Source organism: Phyllostomus hastatus, unplaced genomic scaffold (assembly GCF_019186645.2).
Source record: "Phyllostomus hastatus isolate PE091 unplaced genomic scaffold, TTU_PhHast_1.1 phas_contig_133, whole genome shotgun sequence".
Taxonomy (NCBI): domain Eukaryota; kingdom Metazoa; phylum Chordata; class Mammalia; order Chiroptera; family Phyllostomidae; genus Phyllostomus; species Phyllostomus hastatus.
The window spans coordinates 1,017,748-1,033,799 of record NW_025333577.1 but is presented as its reverse complement, the minus strand read 5'-3'; the positions used below and the strand labels follow the sequence as shown (position 1 = coordinate 1,033,799).

Here is a 16,052-nt window from a genome sequence, read left to right as displayed (position 1 = left end):
TGTTACTGTACCCTTTCTCCATAGACCAGTCTCCCCGCTGAACTTTTTCAGAAAACCTGTTCGGGGAGCTGATTCACACCAGTGGAACTGTGCCTGATTAAATCTTAGGCAGAAAGCACAGCTCTGTCTACCTCTGACTTCTTCAAAGAACTGGATCTTCCTGCAAAAGAGCCCTGCTGTTACCTGGATACAAAGCTCTCCAGGCCATGGACAGTGTGAGATGTAAGCAGATGAGGGCCAAAACTGCACAGTCATTTTTAAGAGGCAGCTTTGTCTTTCAGGATAACAACCTGACTGAAACTATTAGCACGGAGATTCAAAAAATATATCTGTGGGAAATTAGTACCCCCCCCAAAATGAATAACAAAATACAGACATGCAAGGATTCCAGATTATGATGTCCTTGGCTTGTGGAAATTGCCGCAGGGCTTTGAAGGGATATGTGAGTTATTGGCAAGGTTCGAGCATTTACGTTGTGGAGTGGGGTCAAACAAGGATATTGTGTAATTATAAGAATACAACATGGCTATGTTTTATGCTAACTTTAATTATAGAAGTCATATTTGAGTGGCGTTTTGTTTTTTCAGAATAACAAGAAGCTTTGCAATTTAAAATTTCTTAAAATTCCTTGCTTTCTCATATGATCCATTATGAGTATTGTATTCCATGTTTGTTATTTTGATATCATCTTAATGTGTGAAGAGACATACCAATCACCACTTGTTAGGGTTGGCCTTGTATTATGCAGGTTTTAGATGGTGCAAGCTCTTCAAGAATGAGCTCCTGGAATAAAAATCCAGCTACCGTAGAATGGATGACTAAATGGATGGATATGTTTGTTCTTCCCAAAGATTTGTTCACCAGAGAAGCCACAGCTGCCCCCACCGATCAAGACACAGGCATTTATAAAACACCCCACAATGTGCTGAATATTGCAAGAGACACTTGAAGCATGTCCCCTCCCCCTAAGAGGATAATTTCCACTCCTCTCTAAGGGACAGGAAGCCTTCAGTGTCTGGTTTGAGCTTTTGATCACTTAGACCCACTGACCTCTGGCTCTGCCCTGGTTTTCAAAAGGAGTTGTTGGCCCAATGGGTTTTGATATTCCAAATTCTCTAAAGAAATTGGAACTTATTATGTTCAAAATCTTTTTTTCCTTATTAGTGTTTCTCTTGCTTTCTGTAACTTGGTCTCCATGATGGCAGGGATTTTTTTAAATTATAGTTTTTTTAATTATTCATGCTATTACAGTTGTCCTAATTATTTCCACTTTGGCCCCCTCCTTACAGAGCTCCCCCTTCCCACAGCCAGTCCCCACACTGTTGTTCATGTCCATGGGTGATGGGGGAATGTATTTTATAATATACTGCTGAGTCTCCACCTCTTAGGAGTATTCTTGGCACATAACAGATATATTTTTAAGGCTTTATTTATTTTAGAGGGTAAAGGAAAGAAAAAGAGAAAAGAAGCATCGTCTTGTAAGAGAAACATCAGTTGGTTGCCTCTTGCATACCGCCAACTGGGGCCCTGGCCCACAACCCAGGCATGTGCCCAGAACAGGAATCAAACTGGTGATATTTCAGTTTGCAGGCCGATGCTCAACCCACTGAGCCACACCAGCCAGGGTAACCACATGTGCCATGATTTTTTCCCTGAAGGATTAAATGGATAAAGTGTGATGCTTGTAAATGAAAAATATTCCAATGACTTAAGGTGAACAACTCTTTATATTGAAAAATAAACTGAGTGAGCTGAATCAAGTCCTTCTGTTGTCGGGGTGCAGTCCATGGTCTGCCCAGCTGAGTCACCCACGATCATGGAATCCCTGTTGAGTAAGACCCTGCAGGGAGACCACGCCATGGGCGGGGGACCTGTTGTTCCCTCCACTGGGCCATAGCAGTGGCCCAGAAGGCAGGACTGTGTGGCACCAAGTAGACTCCTGTAAGTTTCACCCCACAAGGAGAAGAATCTACTTCACTTCTTAACATTTTTATTTAACAGAGCGTAAGCGATTTTTTGTTCCACTCATTGAAGAATTCATTGTTTGTTTTTTTCTCATGAACCCTGACAAGAGAACAAACTCTCAGCCTTGGCAGATCCAGGCAATGCTTCACCAATGGAGACACCTGGCTTCAGGCCAGGTGGGTAAGCACACCGTCTCTGTCTGTCCCACTGTGGCACTTCAGTAGACTAGCACTTATACAGAAGTGGGAGCCTGTCTACTGATCACCACAGGCTCATACCCTTTTGGTGATGCTCAGGAGGGCGCAAGCTGACAGGGCCCAGGGCAGGGGTTTCAGGGGTCTCAGTCAGCAGCTGTGTACCATGTCCACAGAAGCATCTCAAAGAATTAACAACCTATACAAAAGTAGTAACTAACTACCCCCTTATTAATAAGTGCTTTATGTATTATTTTATTGTAAATAGAGCACCATTCTTGTATCGTTTTCTATTTATTATTGGTAAAAATCACTATCACCATCAGTAATGAAATACTAAGTAAAATATGACTAAGGCTGTGGGTGAGGCATAGACTGGGGAATGCCCCCACCGGACTAAGGCACTTTTTTTCACCAGAATTCCAGCCTGCGGGGGGGTGGGGCAGTGAGCACATTCTGTGATATGAGAGAATTTTCTGCTGTAACTGAAACCGTCCTGTAGGGAGGGGGTCCACAAGGTTGGGTTTCTCCAGGGGGGACCTCTTCCCCAATCTCCTTGCTGAGAGTCTAGGCCCTGCCACCTGCTCTGTCCATTCCCAAGCCAGGAATGCAGGGCTGGGGCAGGGGGGTGGGCAGTGGCCTCAAACCTTGGACAGGCCTGCTGGGTTCTGGGGTTCCTGAGGAGTATTTGCATCCCCTTCTGCCAAGCGTTCATTTTTCACAGGACAACTCTGTACCTGTACCTTTTGCACCTGATGAGTGTTTAAAATGACATTAGTCTCCCTTGAAGTTTTTTTTTAAATTAACAGACCACTATGCGAAACTATGGCATCTGATGCAATTACTGCTACTACTGAATGCTGAGAAAAAATTTTCTTCCCTACATGAACTACCTGGCACCTTCTACTGTTGCAGGGAAACTGGGGCCTGGGTGTGGGGAAAATGAGGATACCCACAGATGTGACAACCTGACATCTGGGCTAGATCCAGTTGTGTGACACCACAAAGTAACAGTGTCCCCATGGCGCCCACCTTCCCTTCTCCTCCTCCTCATTTAACTATGAAGAAGGTGGAGACCAGAGACACTGACTGTGTTGTCCAAGCTCCTACAAGTTTACTGGATCTGGGTCTGCCACAGAACCCCTGGCCACACTCCCAGATACCAGACCTGTAGGGGGGCTTGCTTTCCACACACAACTGCCAAAGCTACAAAAGCAGCTCGTGTGCATGGTGTGGCCTGTCCCCAGTGGCCACATCCCTTAGACACGTCAGGGCAGGACTTCTCTTGAGTCCTACCTGTCGGCCCCAATGTCATTTCTGGTAGTGGCCCATGGGCTCAGGATGAGCCCACCAGTTGTGGATTTTGAGAACTGAGGATACCCTCCCCCACTATAGGTGCATCCTGTTACGGTGTTGTGTGAGGTTGAAGTTCCTGATGAAGTTTTTTCCACACCGGCCACTCTTGTAAGGCTTCTTTCCCCTGTGGGTCCTCCAGTGGAGGGTGAGAAATTCCTGACAAAGACCTTGTCGCACTGGCTGCCACTGCAGGGCTTCTGGCTGGTGTGGCTGGTCTGGTGTGCCTGCAGAGATGAGCTCTTCTGGAAGATGAGCACTCCTAGGGCTTCTCCCCAGTGTGCACACACCTGTGCTGCAAAAGCGGAGTTCCTGCCAGTCCCCACCCACTGAGTTTTAAGGTGTGCATGGTGTGCACATGCTAGTGCTCCACGAGATGGAGCTGTGACTGAAGGCCTTGCCCCAGTCCATGCAGGCACATGGCTTCTCCTCAGTGTGCACACACTGCCAGATGGTGAGGCACAACTGCTGGATGAACTGCGTCCCACATGTGGCATGTGGGAAGGGCTTCTCCCATGTGGCTGACTTGGTGCTTTTTCAGGCATAAGTCATAGCCATAAGCTGGCTGCACTCTACACATTCAAAGGGCTTTTTCTCTGTGTGGAGTTTGGAGGGAGGACAAGTATTGAAGTACCTGAGTTCGTCCCATGTGTGCTGAATGTGTGTATACCTGTCCCTCTCAGGCTTTCCCATCTCGCAGGGGCCAGCAAGTGGCTTTGGTGTTCTCGTGCCTTAAATTCACCATATTCAGGGTCTAACACTTGGGACATGTCCAACTGCCTGAGACAGCCCTGCTCAGTCTCCCTGAGTCCCCATTCCTTCACAGGCACCACCCAGGGAACCATTCCTTCTAGATACTTCCACTACCACACCAAAGGATGGTCTTCCTAAACTTCCTCCTATGGGTGTGATTCTTCTCCATCAGGACTAGTCTCTAAGTCTGAGGGGAGGGGAAAGAGATGAGGACACACATGTAGTTAACAAAGCTGGGAGAGAGGACCTTCCCAAGACACTAGAAGGCACAGCCCGAGAGCAGGGATACTTGTCTTCTGTATAGTAACTGGGAATGTCACCTCTCCAGAGTGCCTGAGACATCACTGAATCTCCTGATGCTGCTGGTGGGAATGTGTGTGTGTGGTGGGGGGATGGACAAATGTAATTTCCCAATAGTATTTCTCCCTGGTCATGGGAGACAAGCAAACCCCAAGGAAAACTGTTTTGACAATAGGATGTGACCATTCCCAAGCCAGGAATCCAGGGCTGCGAGGATCAGGTGGACTAGGGTAGGTTGCTGGGTTCTGAGGGTTCCTGTGGGGTATTTGTGCTCCCTCCCCCGAGTCGTTGACACTCATTTGAACAGGACCACCAGTCCCAGCATCTTTGCACCTGCAACTGTTTAAAATGATGTAGGTCTCATTTAATTAAAAGTTTTATTTGCAAATAATTTTTAGTAGACCACTATGAGAAACTTTGATATATGAAGCAACTACTGTTATTTCATAATCCCACCCCCTAAATTTTCTTCTCCTCATGAACCACCTGGTATCTTCTACAGCTTGAGTTGGAGGCACTCCAGTTGGTATTGCAGGGAAACGAGGGACTGGGTGTGGGGAAAATGAACAAGCGCATAGATGGGGACAACCTGATCTCTAGACTAAACCAAATCATGTGTCAAAGTGACAATGTCCTCATGGTGCCCACCTCCCCGATCCTTCCTCCTCCTAATCCTCCGAGGAGGATTTACTATCGAGGAGATGGAAACCCTGAGACACTAAATGCCTTGTCCATGCTCACAGAACAATTTACTCCAGCTCAGTCTGTAGCCACAGTGCCCCTGGCCATGTTCCCAGATACCGGACCCATAGTGGGGCTTACTTTCCATATGGCCCTGCAGATGCTGTGGAAGTAAATGGTGAGCATGGCATGGCCCGTCCCCAAAGCCCACATTCCTATGACCTGTCTGGGCAGGATTTCTCTTGTGTCCTACCCAAGGGCTCCAAAATCTTGCACTTGCCCATGGCCTCAGGACCTTCCAGTACTGGGTGGATTCTGAGAATTCCTGCCCCTCTACTAAGTGTGCATCCTCCTCTGGTGTAGCGTGAGGCTGAAGTTCTTGCTGAAGGTTTTCCCACACCTGCCATATATGTAGGGCTTGTCTCTCATGTGGATTCTCTGGTGGGCAGGGAGGAGGATGTTCCTGACCTTGGCTTTGCCACATTGGGTACACTTATATGGCTTCTCTAATCTGTGGTCATTCTGGTGCTCCTGCAGGGAAGAGCATGCCATGAAGCTCTTCTGGCAGATGGAACACTGATTGTACTACTCCCCAGTGTGCACACGCCTGTGCTTCTTAAAAGAGGAGGATTGCCTGAAGGCTTTGCCACAATGGCCACATGTGTAGGGCTTCTCCCCGGTGTGTGTCCTGTGATGCATTTTGAGGCTACTCTTCTGGCTGAAGGCCTTGCCACAGTCCTGGCACATGTACGGCTTCTCCCCAGTGTGTGTCCTCTGGTGTAGGCTGAGGTTCCAATTCTTGCTGAAGGCCTTTCCACAGACTCCGCAGGCATACCGCTTCTCTCTGGTGTGTGTCCTTTGGTGCACGATGAGGTCCTTGTTCCGGGTGAAGGCTTTTCCACAGACTCCGCATGCATATGGCTTCTCCCCAGTGTGTGTCCTCTGGTGCGCGATGAGGCTCCTCTTCTGCCTGAAGGCCTTGCCACAATCCCAACATGCGTATGGCTTCTCCGTGGTGTGTGTCCTCTGGTGCTGCATGACGTGCACCTTCTGGCTGAAGGCCTTGCCGCATTCCCCGCACACATATGGCTTCTCCCCGGTGTGTGTCCTCTGATGCACAATGAGGATCCTGTTCTCACTGAAGGTCTTGCCGCACTCCCCGCACACATAAGGCTTCTCCCCAGTGTGCGTCCAGTGATGCACTACGAGGCTCTTGTTGTCCCTGAAGGCCTTATTGCACACACTGCACACATAAGGCTTCTCCCCAGTGTGTGTCCTCTGATGCACAATGAGGCCCCTGTTCTCCCTGAAGGCCTTGCCACACACACTGCACACATAAGGCTTCTCCCCTGTGTGCGTCTTCTGATGCACTATGTAGCTCCTGTAATAGCTGAAGGCCTTGCCGCACTTCCCGCATGCATAAGGCTTCTCCCCAGTGTGCGTCCTCTGATGCACTATAAGGCCCCTGCTTTCCCTGAAGGCCTTTCCGCAATCCCAGCACTTGTACGGCTTCTCCCCGGTGTGCATTCTCTGATGCACGATGAGGCTACTGTTCCGCCTGAAGGCCTTGCCACAGTCCCCGCACACATATGGCTTCTCCCCAGTGTGCATTCTCTGATGCACTATGAGGCTCTTATTTTCCCTGAAGGCCTTGCCACACTCCCCGCACTTGTACGGCTTCTCCCCAGTGTGCACGCACTGGTGGAGGGTGACATTAGACTGCCCAGAGGTGAACTGCTTTCCACACGTGGTGCAGGGGAAGGGTTTCTCCCCAGTGTGGATTTGGCATTGCTCTGTCAGGGATGAGCTACAGCTGAAAGCCTTGCTGCAGTCCCCACAACTGTAGGACATCTTCTCTGAACTGAGTTGGGAGGGAGTTCCAAGGCTTGAAGTACCTGAGTCCTTTCCACACACGGTGAACAGGTGCGTCCCCAGTGCTCTTGGTCCTTCAGATCTCAATGGGGCCAGCATGAGGCTTTGGGGCACAAATGCCTTAAATTCACAACATTCAGGGGCTAATGTGTGGGATTTGTCCAATGGCCCCAGACAGGTTCTTGGGCTCCCCTGTTCCCATCCCACCCAGTCATTCTGTGACCCTGCTCCTTCACAGGCACAATCCCCGTCACCATTCTTCATAGGTCTTTTGGCCACTACAGCAATGGATGGTCTGTCTTTACAGTTGTTCTCCTGTGGGTCTGATTCTTTTGTGTCAGGTCTAGTCTCCAAGTCTGAGGGGAGGGGGAAAGAGATGAGGACACACATGTAGTTAACCACGGCAGAGAGGATCTTCCCAAGACACAAGGCACAGCCTGAGAACAGGGGACAAACTGTCAGGGGACAGAAGGCAAAGGGAAGCAGTGAGCTGAGACAATATATTGTAGGGAGGTGAGCACAGACTGAGAAAGGTCCCCTTGGAAGTGGGTGCAAAGGTGACCTCAGAGCTGGGCAGTAAGACCCTTTAGAGAAAGAGGAGGAAGGCAAGCTCGGAGGAGAAGATCAAAGGCCCCCACAAACCCAGCGAGGATTCCTGCATCTGGCTCACTTCCAGGCATCCTGCACGCCCCCAGCCAGCTATGCTTCTCAAACCATTGACTGTAATTAGAAGCAGTACATAAGGGCTGACTCTCATGTGGGTGTGCTGAGTGTTCTCACAGGCCAGCCAGGCTCCCACCTTCCTATGCTGCCCAGGAGTGTCCTGGCCCTGGCTGCTGACCCCTCACCCTCCTCTTTGCACACTCGCCCTTCCCTGCTGACCGCAGCTGCTCCAGTCCCCTCCTGTGTGTGTCCCATGGGATCCTCAATCACTGTGCCACCTAGGAGTCTATCCCAAGTTCTGGACTCTGCATATAGACATCAGGGTTACCCCCCAACATTTAAGATGTGAAATCTTAAACAAAAATCTACTTGATAAAGTGAAGATCCACCCACATGGAGCCCTCTTTCCTTATCGTAAGAAAGAAAGTGGGAGTGATAAGCAGTTATTCTCCTTCCCCCATTCAAGCCCCTATTGTCCCCATAACACCTGAGTTTGAGACCCCTACCCTGAGCATTGGGAAGCCGGATTTGTGTTCCTCCTCCCTGCTGACACCTCCTAAATAAATGCCCCAGCTAAGACACCCGCCCTCTAAGCTCTGCTGAGGAATAACCTGAGGCCTACTGGGCACCAGTAAAAGGTTGCAGGTTTGGTTCCCTGTTGAGGCACATGCCTGGTTGTAGGCCAGGTCCCCAGTTGAGGCCATGCAGTTGGCAATCCATCGATGTTTCTCATATTCTAGAAATGGAGTCATTTGAAATTTGGTTGAAAACACCAAATTGTCTTACAAATGAGTTGTCCCAACCTCATGCTCCTAAAACGAAGTCCCTTTCCCTGCACCCTCATAATACAAGATGATGTTACTTTCTTTTTTTATGCCTCACCCAAGGATATCCTTAGAGAGTGAGGAAGTGGGTGAGGAGGAAGACATGAGGAGAGAGACAGAGAAAGAGAAAATTGATTAGAGAGAGGAACACGGATCGTTGCTTCCTCTAAGTATCTGTCTGGGGATCAAAGTCACAACCTTTTGGTTTACAGGATAACAAAATGAGCCACACTAGGCCAGGGATGGTATTCTTTTTCATCTCTGTGTACATCATGGGCAAGAGCTATATTTCTGTGACTCAATTAGTACTTCTTTGACTATTAGTAAGGTTTATAAATCTTGCGTAAAGTGTAACTCCATGCATATCTACATCTGGGAATGGCAGGCTGATAAGCTAGGTCCATCTCTCTATCATTCATTCAGTCTTTTTCTCATTTATTCCTAAGAGCTCTTTATGTATTTATAATCCTCTGACTGTTATGCATGCAGTAAATACTCTTCCCCACTTCATCACCTATCAACTTTACTTTTAGCTTCAAGTAATTTGAATGTCCTACCAAGTCAGATCTGTCCACCTTTTCTATCTGTGTGTCATCTTGAAGTGACAGGCAGGTGGTGATAATGCAGTGAAGCTGCCCCCTTACCCAGCGAGACCAGGTTCCAGTAGATCTCCATCATCACATCCCTGTACAGGTCCTTCTGCGCAGGCTTCAGCTGCTGCCACTCCTCCTGGGTGAAGTCCACCATCACATCCCTGAACGCCACCGACCCCTGTAAGAGGAAGCACACACCAGTCACCACAGGGCCCTCTGCACAGAGGTTGAGATATGCAGCCAGAAGGGCCGAAAGGATCAGGAAGGCACACAAGATGCACTTGATGTGGTGTCAACAAGGTGCAGAGCTCTGAAGGGCCTGACCCCTCAGTGTCCTCGGTGCCTAAGCACACTGGATGGTCCTTGGATGGGCAAATAAACTAGAGGCTGCTCACCAGAAACAGAAACAATCCACTTATACAATGGGCAAAGGGCCTGAACAGACACATCTCCATAGAGGACATGAATATGACCAACAAACCTATGAAAAAATATTCAACATCACTAATCATCAGAGAGCTGAAAGTTAAACCCACAATGAAATATCACTTCACACCTGTCAGATGGAAGCCTCATAACAGGACTGCAATCTAGCCGATGCCATTGTGACAGGTCTGAGCAATGGCAGCACCACAGGGCATCTGGGAAGCTGGAAGGTGTGGTCTGTGGTTGGGTCCTTGGGGGGAGATTCCAGGTGGGGACAGGTGGGTCAAAACCTGAGGCTCACATGGCAGATTAAGCACTGAGGACACCGATGCCATTACCCCGTGCATGAAATGAACGTGGTCCAGCATGTGGTAGACGATGAGAGGATATGATGACAATGTCATCACCTCAGCAGTAAGGACACCTGTCATTCATAGGTGATTCTACGGAGCCAGGTTTAATTTAAACCACGTTACCAGTTCAGTTTTGTATTCAGTTCCTGTGTGGAAGTGCCTACCCTCAGCACCTCAGGATGGGACCTGATTTAGGAACAGGGTCATTGCAGGTGTACTGTATTAAGATCACAGAGATTACACTGGGGAAGGGTGGCTCTTAAGGCCATAGGACTGATGTCCTTATAAAAAGGAGAAGTTTGGATGCAGCGACCTGTATGCAGGGACACGTCACGTGTGAATGACGTTATAGTGACATGAGGCCCTGGACCAGCAGAAGCTAGGAGTCATGCTGGGAATAGGCCCTTCCCTAGCCCCTTCAGAGGGGGCAGTGTCCTGCTGAGGCCTGAACTCCAACTTCCACACCCCAGAACTGTGGGAAAACTGATTCCTGTTGTTCAAGCCTCCCTTTCTCTGGTGCTTGGTTAGGGCAGCCCCTCACTCAAGCAGAGTAACATATCTGTCATGGACCATGAACCACGGTTCACCCTCCCTGAAAGGAGGCCTCACCTGCGGCCCAATCCCTCTGTGCTCCAAGTGCCTGCCAGGGACTCTGGGCTCACCTTGGCTGCCTCTGTCTTGGGACCACAACCACGTGATGAGGGAGCAGTATGGGGGTGGTCAGTGGTTCACAGACTGGGCTTGGAAGCCTACAGTGAAATTCTGCCTCTGTCCCCGACCCCCTCAGTTGTGTTTCATCACACAACTGTCTTAAACTTTCTGAGCCCCTTAGTTCAATAGACCTCCTAGTAACAATACCCCACTCTGTAGCTGCTATGAGGTTAAATGAGGTCACACGTCTGTGATTCCACAGTGTGGTATGGCTGCAGGAAGACCTCGGAAATGTCAATTACTGCTCTTTTCATCTAATTAGTAGGACATTTCATATAGCTTTTTAATATGTTCCTTATTCTTATTTTATATTACCATTTTTTTATTCTTTGCCCCATTCATCCTTTGGTAAGGAAGAGTTTCTTTCTTTTGTAATTCTTTTCTGTATGTTTATTGAGTTAAGGGAAAGAAAGAGGGAGACAGTGAAACATCGACATGACAAACATCAATCAACTGATTTCCGAACATGCCCCAAGCCAAACCTGCAACCTTTGACTGCACAGGAAGATGCTCTCAACATCTGTACCACATGGCCAGGGGAATAATTTCTTTTAAGAAACTACTTTATTAAGGTATGACTGGTATACTACAAGCTGCACATTGTAGAGGTATAAGATTTGATAAATTTTGAAGTACTGTATTGGCCAAAAAGTCCATTACATTTGTTCTGTGTGATAGCTCTACCCGTGCTTAGTTGTCTATCTTCATTCAAAATAAGTGTGTTAGATTATATTGTGACAGCTGTCTCATCAGTGTGCATTATCAGCATGAATTTTATAAAAAACTTTTCAAAATTAGTTAATTTTTGTGCAGCCATTTTAATAGTGAAGATGGAAGAAAATATGCAACATTTCTGGTGTTTTATGCTTTATTATTTCAGGAAAAGTAAAAATGCAACTGAAATGCAAAAGGAAATTTCTGCACTGTATGGAAAAGCTATCGTGACTGATCGAATGTATCAAAAGTGATTTGCTAAGTTCTTGGTACTGCTGACGTTTTGCCCAAATAATTCTTTGCTGTGACACTGTCTTATGTATTGGAAGATGTTTAACAGCACCCTTGGCCTCTTCCTGTTAGAAACCAATAGTGGGAGATAACCGACATACTCCAAATATCCAAACCAATAAAGTTATTGGTGAAAATGAAAACTATATCTTTTACTTTATTACCTCCCAAAGGTTCCTCCAGTCCCCCTTTATTGTTGTAATTATTTCATTTTAATTTTTTAAATATAACTTGCTAAAATCTTCCCTAAGTGCCTGCCTAAATGAACTCCCTCAATGAAACTGTTCCCGAGCAGGCTCCATGCACCAAGCCTGGTCTGGGACAGGCTGAAATCCAGAGAAGGTCCTAGGTGTCTGGGAGTCCACACAGAACAGCAAGGGTGAGGAGTTGAGACACAGGGCCCTGCCTCAGAAGGGTCAGGAGATCCCCTAGAAATGGGGCTTCCCTCCAAGTCTACCAAAACCCTCTGAGTGCTCTGTGGGCATGTGTCTGAAACCACTCCTTCCAGGGCTCCATCTGTTTTGGGTTCCTGTCTAATGGCACAAACCACTTCCCTGTAGAAAAACCTCACCCAGTTCCACAGAACAGCAATCAGGCTCCATTTTTATTTAAATCCTCACCCCCGGATATCTTTGTTGATTTTAGAGGGAGAGGAAGACAGGGTAAGAGAGAGAGACAGAGAGGTTATAATTTGTTTGCCTCATGCAGGTGGCAACCAGAGATGGAACCCTCAACATTTTGGTGTACAGGACAATGTTATCACCAACTGAGCATCAAACCAGGGCAGGCTCTATTTTTAGAAAAGTCAGAATGTAATTACACTAAAAGAGATCAAGAAAAAAAAATCGAACCCCTAAATCCCAACCACACAAAAATGACAACCATGAGGAAGTCCTAAACGATGATGGTAAAGGGGGACACCAAGGCAATGATCACAGAGAAGGGAACAGTGGAGACATCATGGTGCAGCCATGTTGGAAACAGTCAGATCATTCCCTAAGTGGTTAAACATACTGTTATCAAAGGACCTGTTAATTTCTGCTCCCACATCCTAGAGAAATGAGAAGTTCAAAGACAAAACGGTACATGAACATTCACAGCAGCAATGCTAGTAACAACCAAAAAGTGGAAACAACCCAATGTCCACCACCATGTAAACACAGACACACAGCCTGCCTGTACAGAGGAATAGCATACAGCCATGAAATAGAGGAACATCAAAAACATGATAGTCAGGGAAAGCAGCCAGGTAGAAAAACCACGTGTTGTGTGATTCCATTGATAAGAAATGTCTGGCTCTGGCCAGGTGACTCAGCTCTTTGGAGTTTTGTCTGTACAACCAAAGGTTGAGTCCCCACTTGGGGCACATACAGGAGGCAACTAATTGTTCCCCTAACACATTGATGTTTTTTTCTCTCTCTTTCTCTCTTCATTCCCTTCTCTCTAAAAATAAATAAATAAAATCTTAAAAAAAAAACCCTTCAAGAATATTAAGATTCCTGAGGACCAGCAAAGCACAGGATAATTTGCCTACCCACGTAAATGCAAATAAACATTTTCCACCAAAAATAAGCCTCACTAATACCACAAACGATGCTACTCAGAAAGACATCACATTACATCAGTTGTCATCTACAATAAGTTTAATTTATTATTTTTTTTAAGATTTATTTATTTTTAGAGCGAGAGGAAGGGAGGGAGGGAGAGAAACATCAATGTGTGGTTGCCTCTCACGCGCCCCCTACTGGGGACCTGGCCCACAACTCAGGCATGTGCCCTGGTTGGAAATCAAACCAGCGACCCTTTGGTTCGCAGGCGGGCACTCAATCCACTGAATTACAAGAGCCAGGGCTACAACAAGGTTAGTTTATACCATTTGTTATTAATATTCAATGATCAGAATAAGGAACCAGCAACTGCCAACATGAAACAATGACAGCCATTTTCTATACATATATAAAACATTATATATAATACAATATGTTTTTATATAAAATATATTGATTTGAAAGACAGAGAAAAACAAGTGTTGTCCCACTTATTGATGAATTCATTGGTTGCTTCCATATGTGCCCTGGCCAGAGATGGAACCCACAACCTCGGCATATCAAGATGATCCTCTAACCGAGCTACATCTGTGTGTGTGCATACACACACACACACACACACACACACACACACACACACACATTTCTAAAGTATTTCTTCCATAGAAGAAAATTTAGAGAAAAATACCACAAACAGCCACCCACTAAAACATAAAATCATGGCCACAGCCAGGGACATTCACGCGTCCCTCACCACAGGCGTCCTCCTCCCATCCCCCTCCAGTTCCCGGGGCATTCAGTGCCACCTGCCCACTTCTGATGGCCCCTTGCCCAGCACGTACTGCCCGGGGCCTCTGTCACACTTCATGGAATATGTTTAAGTCGCCACTTCCCAGGTGCCCACTGGTGTCTCCTGAGAGCCCCCAGGGTAGGACAGGTACTCCTGAGCTATCCTGTCCCCTGTGGTAGAAAAACGCCAGTGTCAGGACAGTGCTTTCCCAACTCAGGGTGGACAGTCCCAGGCGGGTGGAGAGGGGCATGAGCCCTGAGGGGGTTGGCAGAGTGGGTGAGAGTCATCTCTGCGCAGAAGCCGGACCCTACGGAAGGAGGTGCAAGAGGGTGCCATGACTCACCAGTGCCTTCGTGGTCAACGGCTGGGTGGTCATCCTTCCAGTGCCCATGGTGACCGGGGGAAGGGCAGACTGTGTGCAGAGGGAGAAAGAGAAAGGCACAGTAAGAGACCAGGTCGAGGCCTGACCCACAATACAGACAGGACAGACGCACCCACTAGAAAACAAACAGAGAGACACGCATGCATGTTCACAGGGAACACGTCCCGGCCACACTGCGCGTGCGCGGGCGCGCCGACTACACTTCCCAGAATCCAACATGCCACCGCCTTCGCTCCGGCTTCGCAGCCGAACTTCGCGGCCCCGAATTCCAGAAGCGGCGGCTGGGCTACAGGTCCCAGAAGCCCCCGCGGCACCTGGATCTAGAAGGCGGGGTGGAGGAGGGAAAAGACGTTGTAGCCCCTCCGGAGATATCCTGCGTCCACCCAGAAATCCCGATTGTCGTGCTGACTTAGAGAAAATTTGTAAGAGGTGCAGAGACGCAAGACAACGAAGGATTGTAACCAGAAAAGAAGTGCCGGCCCTTGGCGTTAAGTGCCAGCTCTTTTTCAGGGCCTGTTACTGTTACAGAACCAAAGGGGGAGGTTCCGCTGCCGTCACCCCAAAAGGCAAGTTCTAGAGGCAGAGGCTGGTGAGAAAGGGAAGAGGGTTTTCATTCAGATGCTCAAAGCCCAGCATCTGAATGAAAACCTCCGGAAAACCCGAGGGAAAACCCAGCCGTCCTCAACCAGACCAGAACAGAAGGCAACACCCAGGGCTCCAACTCCAATTCAAAATACCATCTTTTGGGAACTTCAGATGCTGCTGAACAGTCACCCGGGCAGGTCAGCTCGCTCCTGGCCACTGTCCGGTTCCAGATTCCCTCCTGGAACCCGCAGGCCCCGACTTCGGCCAGGCCACTTCCAGGGCCTCAAGGTCCTGCCAAGTCACCAGGCAGTACGTTCATCAGGGTGGCGAAAGAAAGTTCCTTCCTTACCCTGAGTTTATATTACTTTCAGGTGTGGGGAGGTCTAAATGCTCAATTAACTCCCCAGACTCGTGCGTGCTGAGGAATTCTACACACGGACCAATCGCTTCTTTTCCCAGGCTAGACTGACAGGCCAGTTTTCCCCTCCAGCACCTAGTCCCGGCCTCCGTTCTGACCTCTACAGTCCACGTGTCCACCTTCCCTGGTCCCAGCCCCAATCAGCTATCCGAAGGGGATAGGAGGGCTTTTCCCCTATCCATTCATCTTGCTAGCATTGCGCTTGCCTACTCAGTGCAATACTAACTTCCTCCTGCTGCCCTCTTCCCTGGGGCAGGGTGAAAGGGTCAGGCAAGCTTCTCTGGCCAGCCTGCCTGCTCATAACTCAGTTATCCCGACTGGCTTGACAGCTCTTGACTTAATGGAAACGCCCATCTTGCGCAATAGATATCCAGCTCCAGCCACAATGGCTGGTGGTCAGACTGACCTTTCTGCACCTGGGAACAGCCTGGCCCTTTACCTAACCTGTGGTCCTGACTCACATTCTGAAACCCTGAGGCAACAGTCCAGAAGAACAAGAGACTAACCCCTCCTTTATTCCCCTACGGATCTTGTGCTTTTTCTTTAAAAAAATTTTTTTTATTTATTTCTTTTTAGAAAGGTGAAGGGAGGGAGAAAGAGAGGGAGAGAAACATCAATGTGTGGTTGCTTTTCATGC

At 48.1% G+C, this 16,052-nt stretch overlaps 1 protein-coding gene across 3 annotated transcripts in view; it reads right to left on the bottom strand.

Moving 5' to 3' along the window:
- The window catches only part of LOC123826607 (small integral membrane protein 17-like), a 52,693-nt gene extending 38,118 nt beyond the window's left edge, over window positions 1-14,575 (bottom strand). The window contains exons 1-3 of one of the 3 annotated variants that reach the window (XM_045850630.1): window positions 14,374-14,575; window positions 9,250-9,376; window positions 4,924-7,474 (exon numbers count right to left, since the gene is read on the bottom strand). In XM_045850630.1, the coding sequence (XP_045706586.1) occupies window positions 5,832-7,474; window positions 9,250-9,376; window positions 14,374-14,421 (1,818 nt within the window). In that variant the 5' untranslated portion in view covers window positions 14,422-14,575 and the 3' untranslated portion in view covers window positions 4,924-5,831. Of the gene's footprint in view, window positions 1-4,923; window positions 7,475-9,249; window positions 9,377-14,373 lie in introns of those variants that run through there. The other 2 variants (XM_045850658.1, XM_045850642.1) reach the window with 2 other exon arrangements.
- Window positions 14,576-16,052: the final 1,477 nt, after the last annotated feature.